General features: G+C 42.2%; 1 protein-coding gene across 1 annotated transcript in view; it reads right to left on the bottom strand.

The window, feature by feature from the left end:
• The window catches only part of STX8 (syntaxin 8), a 339,017-nt gene that overhangs the window by 231,899 nt on the left and 93,128 nt on the right, over positions 1–13,990 (bottom strand). The window contains exon 6 of the mRNA XM_004375986.1: positions 10,842–10,934. Coding sequence (XP_004376043.1) covers positions 10,842–10,934 — 93 coding nt within the window. The remainder of the gene's footprint in view (positions 1–10,841; positions 10,935–13,990) is intronic.

Raw genomic sequence — 13,990 nt, 5'->3', positions numbered from 1 at the left:
GCCATATAAGGTAATATTCACAGGTTACGGAGATTAAGACGTGGATCTCTTTGGGGCTGTTATTCAATCTACCACATTACTTTTCTAAACTTTCAACAGGAAATTCAAGTGAAGAGTTCAAACAGACCCTTACAATGTTACTTCAATGTTTCACATTTTTCAAATGTAAAAGCTTTGTTTTATCATTTTGTATCATTCAAGGAGTATAGCGGTATCTTCTAGCTCTTTCAAAGGACACACTGGTCTCCTCCATCCCAGGATCAATGCCATCCACACAAGCAGGCTTCTCTGCCACCGTTACTAGTGTGCCCCTCAGACTACTAAGGCCACGCCACCCTGGCTCATCATCCCTCTCACTATCTCTGTCCTTTGGGAAAACAGTGAAAGCTCAATAGTCTGGTATGTTGGTCAGAGGCAGAGTGGGAATGTGCAGCACCTTTAGTCTGTAATAAGATATGCCCACATGTCCGCCAGCTTCTACAGTGGTGCCGGGCTGCTGCCACATGAGTGGTGATCTCTTGCATAAATGCCTAGCAAAATTTTCTATGTCAATACAGCAAATATGCAGTAAATACCTTTAGCTATAATCATCCTGACTTGTACAAAATATCTAAAATACCTGTTTCTGAAGCCTTACTCACTGATTTAACAAACATGTACAATCACTACCTACCTGCCAAGGGAGTTAGAAAGTGGGGATACAAGGGGGACTAGGAGCCTGGGCGGCGCCAGCTGTTTGTGGTAGGCTGCTAACCTAAACGTTGGCAGTTCCAACCCACCCAGTGGCTCTGCGGAAGAAAGGCCTGAAGAACTGCTTCTGTACAGATTACAGACAAGAAAACCCCATGAAACACCTCTACTCTGTAACACAGGATCAGCATGAGTCAGGGGCCAACTCGACAGCAGCGAACAGGAAAAAACAGAGTGCCTGCCTTCAAGTAAAGTACGATGGAAAATAAACCAAAACAAAAACAAAAAAACCGAACGTGTTGCCGTCGAGTGATTCCAACTCATAGTGACCCTACAGGACAGAGTAGAAATGCCCCATAGGGTTTCCAAGAAGCAGCTGGCGGATTCGAACTGACGACCTTTTGGTTAGCAGCAGAGCTCTTAACCACTGCGCCACAGGGCTCCCGGTGGAGAACAGGGACAAATAAATGTTAATTAGAACATCAAATGATGAATGCTGTGACTAGGGAGAAGGAGCCTTAGTGGCGCAATGGTTAAGCACTCGGATGCTAACCTAAAGGTTGTTGGTTCCAACTCACCCAACAGCTCTGCAGAAGAAAGACCTGGTGATCTGCTCCTGTAAAGATTACAGCCTAGAAAACCCTATGGGGCAGTTCCACTCTGTCATATGGGGTCACTATGAGTCAGAATCGACTTGATGGCACCTAACAACAGGAGCATGACTAGGGAAATACAATGTAACAGGGGAGCAGGAAGAAAGGGAAGATTTCCTAGAGTAAATGATGTCTCAGTGCAGGCTGAAACTGGAAGACTGAGTCAGAGTTCACCATGGTAAAACGTGCTGGCAAGGAAGGATAAAATGCAGCAGGGAGGGAGGAATAGCTACTGGCAGGAGAGGAGAGATGATCCAGGCAATGGGAAAAGCTTAAGCAAACTACCAGAAGCCAGGCCAAGTACACTGGCCCAACTGAAGGAGTGGAAGTAGGTCAATATAGCTGGGAGTGTGTAACTCCAGTGAGAGGATATGCAACGACCAGATCATTGTGAACAAGTAGGGAAGTCACACAAAATTAACAACGTGATCAGGTTTGTGTTCTAAAAAGAATACTCTGACATAAGGTGGAAAAAGGTCGAGAAGAGGTAACACATGAGGCAAGGTGTCAGGTTGTCACAGTAATCACAGCAAAAGATGACAATGGCTGGACGAGGGTGTGGTGATGAAAACAGTGGACAAATTCTAGTGAGTCTTTAGGGGGAAAACTGGCAGGATTTGATGACTCACCAAAGGTGAGTGAAGAAAGAATAACTAGATAGATGGTGGAGGAATTCATGGATATAAGGAACTTATACTGACTTAAACTATGTATCTATATATATCTATTCTGTTTCTCCAGGAAAAACTCTCAAATTAAGTATTAAAAAATATGTGTGTATATTGTTATTGTTGTTGAAATCAGAAAGTAAAACAATATATACCGGAACTCTTATGCACTGCTGGTGGGAATGCAAAATGATACAACCATTTTGGAAAATGATATGGCGCTTCCTTAGAAAGCTAGAAATAGAAATACCACACGATCCAGCAGTCCCACTCCTAGGAATATATCCTAGAGAAATAAGAGCCGTCACTCAAATAGACATATCCACACTCATGTTCCTGGCAGCATTGTTCACAATAGCAAAAAGATGGAAACAACCTAGATGCCCATCGACAGACGAATGGATAAACAAACTATGGTACATACACACAATGGAGTACTACGCAACAAGAAAGAACAATGATGAATCTATAAAGTAGCTCATAACACGGATGAAACTGGAGGACGTTATGCTGAGTGAAATAAGTCAGTCACAAAAGGACAAATATCGTATGAGACCTCTATTGTGAAAATTCACAAAAAAGTTCACACACAATAAGTAACAATCTTTGTTGGTTACAAGGGATGGGAGGGGTGGGGGGGAAATACTAAACAGGCAATAGATAAGTGGTATCTTGGGTGAAGGGTGAGACAGTACACAATACTGGGGAAACCAGCACAACTTGTACAAGGAAAGGTCATGGAAGCTCCATAGACACATCCAAACTCCCTGAGGGACTGAATCGCTGGGCAGAGGGCTGTGGGGACCATGGTCTCAGGAAATATCTAGCTCAACTGGCATAACACAGTTTAGAAAGACAATGTTTCTACATTCTACCTTGGTGAGTAGCGTCTGGGGTCTTAAAAGCCTGTGAGCAGCCATGTAAGATACTCCACAGGTCTCATCCCTTCGGGAGCAAGGGAGAATGAAGAGAACAGGATGCAAGGAAAAGATTAGTCCAAAGGACTAATGGACCACAGCTACCAAGGCCTCCACCAGACTGAATCCAGTACAGCTAGATGGTGCCCGGCTACCACCACTGACTGTTTTGACCAGAATCACAACAGAGGGTTCTGGAGAGAGCTGAAGAAGGATGTGGGACAAAATTCTAACTCACAAAAAAAACGACCAGATTTACTGGCCTAAAATAAACTGGAGAACCCTTGAGAGTATAGCCCCCAGACACCCTTTTAGCTCAGTGGTAAAGTCACCTCCCAGGTTCACTGTTCATCCGGGGATTGGACAGCCCCATAAAACAAAATGGGACTAATGAGGCACAGCAGTCCAGGGACAAGGACTAGAAGGCAGGAGACAGGAAAGCTGGTGATAGGGAACCCAAGGTTGAGTAAGGACAGTGTTGACATGTAGTGGGGTTGTTAACCATTGTCATAGGGCAACATGTGTACCAACTGTTTAATGAGAAACTATTTTGTTCTGTAAACTTTCATCTAAAGTGAGAATAGCAGCACAACTGGAAGAACGTAATCAATGTCATCGAACTGTGCATGTAGAAATTTTTGAAATAGTCTCTATCTTTGGCTATGTATATTTTCACCAAAAAGAAAAAAGAAAAAAAGGTTGAGAAGGGAGAGGGTTGACATGTTGTGGGGTTGTTAACCAATGTCATAAAACAATATGTGTACTGACTGTTTAATGAGAAACTGTTTGTTCTGTAAACCTTCACCTAAAGTACAATTAAAAAAAATGTTGAAATGGCAAACATTTTGTTATATATATTTTTACCACACATCAAGGTGTGGAACTCCCTTGAAGTAAACAATTTGGCCTTTGGTCCTGAATCCTGAGAGCTGGACCACACCTGACACCAATGAGTGGGGGCTGACCAGACCAAGAGGGAGTACTTGGGACGGATGATGACTAAGCCTCAGGAGACGCAATGTAATCTACCATGGCCACGTGATGAGGTCAATAAAGGCCTTGGCAGATGGAGGCTCAGTGGAGCTTCCTGGGCGGTAAGAGTCAACATCTGCTCTCAGGAGGATAGGTGCATTCCTTGGGGACACGGAAGCTCTCTACTAAGACCCTCCCAGGCCTCGATCGCCCTATGTGCTTGTATCCTTTTCTTCCTGCTAGATGAAAGATGGCCCTTTTCCCGGAGTTTGTGAGTCATTCCAAGGAATTACCAGTGTGCGCTGACCTAGGCCCAGGTGAATGGGGATGAGATAAGAAGGCATCAGTACCTGCTGATCTAGCCCCAGGTGAATGCGGATGAGAGAGAAAAGGCTGCACTGGCAGCTGGGGTCTGAACGGACCAGGAAGGGAAGCTGAGAGTCCACAGGATGCAGTTGGCGTGTGGAGCAGGATTCATTCTCCACTACACGTTTGGCATCCAAAGAAAAAAAACAAACCCACTGCTGTCCAGTCGATTCCAACTCACAGCAACCCTACAGGTCAGAGCAGAACTGCCCCATAGGGTTTCCAAGGCTGTAATCTTTACGGAAACAGATTGCTACATCTTTGTCCCGCAGAGTGGCTGGTGAGTTCGAACTGCTGACATTTCATTTAGCAGCCGACTGCTTATCCACTGTGCCACCAGAGCTCCTCATTTGGCATCAGAGGTGGATGATCTCAGCGTCCCTGGACTGGTTTCATATAATTGGCAAAGAGGACGGTATGCGTTTGAGAGGCCCTGACTTTGCAAACACACACACACGTACACAAAGATTGATACAGAGACATCAAAAGGACTGGCCAAATTTGGGATAATCTGAGCATCAGAAATAATGTAGATCGGCACATGCTATCAGAGCTTTGTTACACAGCCTGTTCTAGGTGCAATTTCATCCATCAGAATTGTGCCTCTATAGCTCTTCTTGGTGCTGACTTTAAGTTTTGACGAACACCTAAAAGAGGACTCAGAAACATCTACTCCATTTACGTAAGTGAACCTTGTTCATTTTCTTGTTTTGGTATTCTTTTTAAAGGGCCCAGTCTTCTTAAGCACTAACCTTAAAGAATTTTTCAAGTAAACCAGCACCACAACTCTTCATTACAGAACAGTATCTGGGTCATCTGCTATGTGTCCTTGGTGTCCACCCATCCATACAGTTCACTTTGAACTGGAAAGCACTGAATTTTGGGGTTCTGTGAGATGATCTCATTGGTTTAGCTCTCCATCCTTCCCTCCTGCTGTTCCCCCACCTACCAGTGTATATTTAGGTCTTCCATCACTGTGATTTACTCTTAACTGCTAGTCTTTTTGGACATTAGGCTTGGTCACTGGCACATGAACAAGGTAATTACTGGTGTTAGTCAGGCCCTTCATAATTCTGTATGGGAAGACTGAAAACTGAATTCCTCAACTGATGTTAAAGTGGCCCTTCAGCTTCATGTTATGCTCTAAGTACAATGTATTTTGTTAGTACGTTTTGATACTTAATTCCAAAAGGGCCTAGCTGGCCATTGTCTGAGCCTGTTGTTTCTTCCATCTAAGGAAAAACAGAAGAATGATTCAGTACGGCACTAAATCACACAGTGACAGTTACAACAAAAGTGGTACCCTCCTCCAGAGTTCCCGACTCCTCCTTACACACTTAGCTCACAGCAAAAATCCAGAGGGGCCTTCACCCCGTTCTGAACACCTACAGACATAGTGGCCTTTTTTGACTTTAACTAAATGGATAAAGGTTTATTACTGTCTTGGCAGGGATATAATTTTTTTATCCTCAGAGAGTCTCTCAGTTATTGTGAAAGAAAATGGCTGACTATGCCCTATTCCTGAGGAGCAAATGTGCACATTCGAAAACCACTATCCTAACTGGGTTATCTCTGGAAGGGCACCACAGAGAAAACCCAGCTTATTTAGGCAACTCACGGGAAAACACCTCATATTTGTACACATACGTCTATCTGGGTCGGGAATGGAGATGAGGAATGGAGAGGCATGGAGCAATAAGTGAAAACGGGAGTAAAATACGTGATTAGGAGAAAGAATTTCTGACTGTGACTGTGACAGTATATTGCATATCTTGCCTTCCACGTGGGAGACCTGGGTTTGATTCCCAGCCAATGCACCTCATACGCAGCCACTACTCCTTTGTCAGTGGAGGCTTGCATGTTGCTACGATGCTGAAGAGGTTTCAGCAGCACTTCTAGGCGAAGACTGACTAGGAAGAAAGGCCTGGTGATCTACTTCTGAAAATCAGCCAATGAAGACCCTATGGATCACAATGGTCCAAACTGCAACCAATCACGGGGATGGCACAGGACCAGGCAGCGTTTTATTTCACTGTGCATGGAGTTGCCATGAGCTAGGGTGACTCGACAGCAGCCAACAACAACAAAGATGCCCATATCCTGATCCCCAGAACTGGTGAACGTGTTAGGTTATGTGGCAAAGGGGAATGAAGGTTGCATGGAATTAAGGTTGCTAGTTAGCTGATTTTAAAATACAGAGATTATCCTGGATGATCTGGGTGGGCCCAATGTAATCCCAAAGGTGCTTAAATGTGGAAGAGGGAAGCAGAAATTAGAGGTCAGAGTGGTATGATGTGAGACTCAACACACTGTTGTTGGCTTTGAAGATGGAGGAAAGGGACCAAGAAAAATTTTCATTATTGTGTAAGTGACATGAACCAAGGAATGCAGGTGGTCTCTGGAAGACAGAAAAGGCAAGGAAATGCATTCTCCCCTAGAGTCTCCAGAAAGGAATGCAACCCTGCCGACATCTTGATATCAGCCCTGTGAGATCCGTGTTAGTCTTCTGACCCACAGAACTATAAAATAATGAATTTGTGTTATCTTCAACCACTAAATTTATGGTAATTTGCTATAGCAGAAATAGAAAGCTAACACAGGTAGGGCCTGGGCTCAGGGGTGGGGGCAGTTTAAAAGCTCCCCAGGTGATTCTAATACGCAGCACAGTGTGCCTGCCACCCACTGAACTAGAGGAAAGACAAGATTAAGGACTGCTGGTAGTATTTCCTATTTTGGAATAACGTATGGTGATTTGATCTGGGAAATCAGTACGTCACCCCAGCAAATTAAGCACCATCAATTCCTTAACAGCTATCCACAGACTACTACACCAAGGATGATCGAAACACATCACAGGACCAGCAGGCTTCACTAGTTTAGTAGCTAGGTTCTTTCTATCTGACCCACTGAATTTCCTTGAGATAAGGAAAAATTATACAGATTTTCTATAGTGCTTATTTTCTTGTCAATACTATCTTTCAAGGAAGGAACCCACCAAAAACTGAATTATATGATAGCATAAATATATAATTCATATATATTACAGTAAAATCTGCAAAAGCCAGAACTTGTGTAAGGCAGAAACCTGTAAGAAAAGGAAAACTCAAGTATTTTCCACTAAAATGAGCGATAGAAAAGTGGTAAGACTGTACCCTGTCAAAGGCGGAAAACTTGTGAGACCTGGAAAAACAAGGCAGTCCTGTTGAGTTCCAGCTCTCACAGGTTTCACTCTACTATATTCACATTAGCACCATCAGGAAAATTATTAAATTGTCCTCCTTCCTGTGCTTAAACTATTAAAAACCACTGTTAGAATTATAAAAGGAGAAGGTTTCTCAGTTTACTTTAATAACCTACCTACTCATGATAGTTAAGTGGAATAAACAGCACTGGGGGAACAAATTAACTCACTCTTCCTAGGTATCCCGAGAAAAGAAGCACTTACAGGATTTCAACCAGTGCAGTCTCCCCTTCAGGGCAGGCATTCACCCATTCTCAGGGCTTCATCTGTCACTTATACAATGATAACAACTTGTCTTTTTCTTTTTTTAAATTTTATTGTGCTCTAGGTAAAAGTTTACAGCACAAATTAGTTTCTCATTCAAAAATTTACACGCAATTTTTTTTTGGTGACACTGGTTGCAATCCCTGCAATGTGTTAGCACTCTCCCCCTTTCCCTTTACACCCTGGGTTCCCCCTGTCCATTCATCCAGGCCAGGTTTCCTGTCCCTTCCTGCATTCTCATCTTTCCTTTTGGGCAGGTGTTGCCCATTTGGTCTCGTATACTTGACTGAACTACGAAGCACGTTCCTCACATGTGTTACTGTTTGTTTTATAGGCCTGTCTAATCTTCGGTTGAAAGATACACTTTGGGAGTGGCTTCAGTTCTGAGTTAACATGGTGTCCAGGGGTGCCTCCAGTCTCTGTCAGACTTGTCTTTTTTGTGACTTTGAATTTTGTTGTACATTCTTCTCCCTCTCTGTCCAGGCCCCTCTACTGCGATTCCTTTCAGAGCCATCAGTGGTGGTAGCTGGATACCATCTAGTTCTTCTGGGCTCAGGCTGGTGGAAGCTATGGTTCATGTAATCCATTAGTCCTTGTGTCTTTTGTTTTCTTCATTCTCCTTTGCTCCAGACGGGATGGGATGACTAGATCTTAGATGGCCACTCACAAGCTTTTAAGACCCCAGACACTACTTACCAAAGTAGGATGTAGAACATTTTCTTTATGAACTATGTTATGCCAGTTGACTTAGATGTTCACAACTTTTCTTGAAAGCCATTCCATCATGAGCCGCCCTGAGTATTATCACCAAAAGCTCAAGCCTTAGACCCTTTTACATTTCTCTCCCTATTTTGTCTTCCTTAGAGAAGAAGCTAACATAGTCAAAAAAGCAGTCAAATTAGAATCAGAAGACCTGAGTCTGAATTTCAGTTCCGACACTTTTAAGTGATATGACATTGGACAAGTTCCTCAGCTTCTCTGAACTTCATCTATAATAAATAGGATAACATTACCTTCATGATGTTGTACAGATTAAATAAAACAACTGTAAAAATGGCGTGGCAGCAGCGTCTGACCTCCTCTAACATCACAAAGGGGAAGGAGAATCAAGATCAACTGTTCAAGGCTGATTCCTATGAGGAGCAGGTCAGACATGCCTCCACCCTCCAACCTTTTTTACCAATTCTGACACCAACTGTCCTGCCCACGACACTCTCTACTTCTCTGCTGAGTTCAATCATGTGTTGCAATGACTACATAGAACTCACAAACAAGACTCACGATTTTTGGGTTTATTAGGGAAGTAACAGGCTACAATTCAGGTTCAGGAATGCACAGGATACAGTTCTTCAATCAGGACAGACTCTTCTCAGCCATACCTGCAGGCAGGTCTCTCCCTGGCCCTTGGCCTCTGCCCTGTTCAGGCAAGTGCTGCAAAGCTCTTTTAGCTCTGCCAATAAGTGCCCGGAGGAACCCCACACTGCCAGTAAGCCCGGGCCTAAAGGCCCTCAGCTCTCTCACTCCATGGCCTGGTGAGCCTAGTTCTGCCACCAAGTGCCTGGAGGCACCCTGCTCCATGAGGAAGCCTCTTGCCCGAAGGCGCTCAGCTCTCTTGCTCCGTGGGTCAGCACACCTACTGTAACTGCCTTGCTCTATGGGCCAGGAAGCCCACCATGCCATCTTCTGCCAGTCTCCTGGTTCAGCCGCCTCTGCTGCCACCAGTTCTCTGCTGCTGCTTCTTGCTGTCTCCAGTGTTACGACTCTCTCTCTCTGTCTCCTGGGTCTAGGAGGTCTCAGTGCACAGATCCTGGGTCCAATGGACGTGCTCCATTCCTAGCTCTTCTTTCTTGGTGGTAATAGTTCCCCCCCAGCTCTGGGACTGACTGCTCTTTTAAGCCTAACAGGATGGCAAAACTGACCAATCCCCTCATTAGGGTTCCATATACCTTATTTGCATGGTCCCACCCACACAAGGTACCATGCACTTATTTACATTATCAGCAAGCTATCCAATCCCCTTGGTGGGCCATGAACACCTCATTTGCATAGTCCTCACCCAGTCATTTGGTGGAAGTTACAAAGGCTATGGCTAGGAGGGCCATATTAAGTAACTGACTGTACCATAACAACTTATAAGAAAGTGCTTCCTAGCACATAGTAGGAGGTTTCAATAAATGTTAGTTTCACTAAAACTCAACTATTCTTAGAGCTTCATGCATCACCTCTATGCTAAAGCTCCTCCCATCTATTTACTTTGGTCCTGTCCTCTCTCTGAGCTCTGGTACTATACCTCCAACTGTCTATTTGACAGTTCCATTCGGGTCTCTCACTGGCACCTCTAATGAGACATGCCCCAAACTGGACTTAGGATCCTACTCACAAACCAGTGACCCCTCTCAACTTCTATGACTTCATAACAGTGAAAGTGCTGTCAGTCCTTGTACCCATCCTTTCCTTTCCAATCCTGCTACTACAACTCACACTCAGGCACTCGTGACCTCACATCACAAACCTCAGGCACAAGAGCCTTTCAGGTCGCCTCCCTGACTTAAAGCTCTGTCTCTCTCAATCCATCCTGCTAGAGATTGCAAATTATTCTTTCTCCAACCAGATTTATCACACCAAGCCCTAACAAAATCTTCAAATACTCCCCTCCCCCGCCCCCCGCTGCAGCCTGGTATTTATGACAGAAGAGCCAAATCCACAGAGTATACTGATGATATGATGTACATGCAGCCTGAGTGTCCTAGCCTCAGAGTGTACAAAGCACTGAGCAATGTCATATGATTACTGTGTAAAAGTAAAGTTCTTAGGATAAATGGATCATAAAGCAAAGTATTTTTAAAAGTAGCTACTGAGAACTGGAAAATTTTTAACAAATTTTCTTTATGCAGTATTTAATAACTACAATCTAAATCTGTCACAAACCATCCTCAATTACATTAAACTATAATAATCCATTCCATTAGTGTTAAACCACTTTTCATAATAATAAAATGACTCAACAATATTTAAGCCTTTAATATATACACTAAATTGCAAATTTGGTCAGTTTCACAATTGTCCTTACCATTTTGTTCATCCAATTCATTCCCAATTTCCTGCCCCATTTGTTTTTGGCGGCATATGATGGAAGAAAGGGCATCAAGGCCTGCATCCTGTTCTGGAAGTAAAAGAAAAACAATAAACTAGCTGAAAAACCAAGGAAAGACAATTTCAAGTCCAGAAAAATACCTAGCCACGTAGCACAATTCAATATATGATGAAAGTAACATTTTAAGTCATTCAGAAAAAGGCAGATAAAATAGTTAACATTATTGGAACACAATAAAGAAAAAAATAAATACCTCACATTTCATACTAAAATGATTTCCAGATAATTTGAAATTCTAAATATTAAAAATGAAATAAGATTTGACTACATAAACATTTAAACTTTCTGACACATAATACGTAAAGAGCATGTACAAACCAAAAAAAAAAGACTTAATATCCTAATTTTAAAAATGGGCAAAGGATATAGACAGGAAATTTACAAAAGAATAAAAAATGGAAAATAAATAAAACTCGTGACCTTAAATACAAATAAAAACAATGATTTTTTTTTTTTTTTTGGCTTATCAGATTTATAAGGATTCTTAAAAAATGACAATACCCAGGGCTAACTAAGGCATGAAGAACTAGAGGCTTCTATGTACCATGCGATGGGAGGATAAGTTGATACACCTTTCTAGAGAGTAAATTGTGCCCATCTTTTTATCTATCAATTCTGTTTCTAGGAACATATGATAATAACATATTCGGACAGAATGCAATGATATTGTACAAGGAAATTCCCTGAAACATTGTTTGCTATGCCAATTATCAATTTATTGTCTCTCAGCTCCAAATTTGCCCTTTTTGACTGCTCTGTGAAAATGGATCTGGACCCTTTAAATATTTTTTCCTTTACCAGCTTTGTCACTAGAGGGTGCTGGAGAGACACTGCAGGAAGAAAAGGGTGCCTGCAGCACTTCAATGTCAGCTCCTACAGTGCATAGCAGCCAGCAGCACCCAGTGACCAGCAACCTCTCCCAACACAACTCCTCCTGACACACCCTCTAATCAGGCAGTTTGTAGCAGAGTGTCTGCAGTCAGACACCACCTCCCCATGAACAGTGATCCTGTACACCAGAAGGCAGATTTCCAGCAAGTTCTGCAAGCACCACAGTGATTTCTCTGCCATCCAGGGAATCACAGCTGTGCCCTCCAAAATGAGGTCTGGATCTCAGCCTTAGACGTGTGGCGCCCTTCCTTGAGCATGCTATCTCACCAGAGTTGGTGATTGCTCCTTACAGCTGGTACAAGGAGCAATCACCAACCCTGGGGCTCACTAGAGTCCCTGGGTGGTACAAACGGTTAGCATGCTCGGCTGTTTAACTGAAGGGCTGGAGGTTCAAGTCTACCCAGAGGTGCTTCAGAAGAAAGGCCTGGTGACCTACTTCCAAAAAATCAGCCACTGAATACCCTATACTAATGGTGTGAGGTTCTACTGTGACTCACATGGGGTTGCCAGGAGTCAGAACTGGCTCAACAGCAACTGTTGCTGGTTTTACTTCTTACTAGCTAATCTCTCCTTACCCTAATCCCCTATTATACTTAATAAATCTTTATATTAAGCTTGCTCTGTTCAAATTTTTCTCTCCCGATTGCACCCAACTGATATACTTATAACAGTCAAAAACTGCAAACTACCTAAAAATGCCCAAACACAAAGACTGGGTTAAAAATTATAGTATATGCATATAATGAAACACTACATACCCATTAAAAATGATGGCAGAAGTATATTTTGACATAGAGAGGAGCCTATGTCAGTAAATAAAAAGGCAGGATACAAAACTATGTATAGTAAAATAGTGCTTTTGTTTTAAAAAATGAAAATGTATCCCTTTTCTGGTTTTTGAAAATTTAAAGAGAAAAGAACTCAAATTACTCAAGAGCCTTTCTTTAAAATGTGATGCCGGGTTTTTTAACTAGGCTATCTCAAATCTCTTTGTAAGAACTTTTCTCCTTTGCTTTCGGGTGCGCTGGGAAGAACACCATGAAGCTGAATCCAAAGACTCTTTTTACCCAAGCAAAATGCCAGGTGGTCTTTTGTTTCTTTTATGGGATTTTAAAAAGAATTGTTTCACAGAAAGAGCCATCTATAAAAGCAGAAATCTTAAAAGTCTTCTTACCCAAGATCACAGTAATACTTACTTATAATTTTTCCATCTTTTTATGGAATTATACTTAACTCATTAATTCATCTGGAATTTATTTAAACTAATGGTGTGAGGTAAGGACCCCTTGGTGACATATTTTGACACTACATACTTTTTTAACTACACAAACAGCCTGTTGTCTCTAGGGATCATTCCAAAGGACCACTTTATAGCAAAATCACTTTATAATGAGGTTCTTTTGGGTCTTTAATAACAACCACTTGGATGGCCTCCAAGATAAATCTATCTTCAACCTTGTTTATAGGTTGGCTGATGTTATAGTAAAATTCCAAATGCATCCAAAGAATAATCTATATATAGGACTGGGGGTCAACTCAATGTAAATTATAAGGTAAAACAATTTAAAAAGAGAAAAGGAGATTCTTCGAGGGTTTTCAACTAGGAAGAGTCACTAATGTTCTGAAGTTGCTTTATGTAGTAGAGACACAGATTATGAATGAAAAATACCTAGATTATACTCTTCTCTATCAAATTTTTTAATATATATTTTTCATTGTGCTTTAGCTAAAAGTTTACAGAGCAAATTAGTTTCTCATTAAACAATTAATACACATTGTTTTGTAACATTGGTTGTCAACCCCGTGACGTGTCAACACTCTCCCTTTCTCAACCTTCGGTTCCCCATTTCCGTTCATTCAGCTTTCCTGTCCCCTCCTGCCATCTCTTCCTTTCACCTGGGCTGGTGTGCCCATTTAGTCTCGTATACATGGTTGAACTATGTATGTTACTGTTTGTTTTGTAGGCCTGTCTAATCTTTGGCCAAAGAGTGAACCTCAGGAGTGACCTCAGTACTGAGTTAAAAGGGTGTCCAGGGGCCATACGCTCAGATTTCTCCAATCTCTGTCAGACCAGTAAGTCTGGTGCTGGTTTTTTTTTTTTTTTTTTTTTTTTTCTGCTTCTCTTGGTTTCTTCTTTGAGAGTGTTTGCTTGCTTAGATGTTTGAGTTGTTTGA

This window comes from Trichechus manatus, unplaced genomic scaffold (genome assembly GCF_000243295.1).
Source record: "Trichechus manatus latirostris isolate Lorelei unplaced genomic scaffold, TriManLat1.0 scaffold00040, whole genome shotgun sequence".
Taxonomy (NCBI): Eukaryota; Metazoa; Chordata; class Mammalia; order Sirenia; family Trichechidae; genus Trichechus; species Trichechus manatus.
This window is presented reverse-complemented; position numbering and strand designations above follow the sequence as displayed.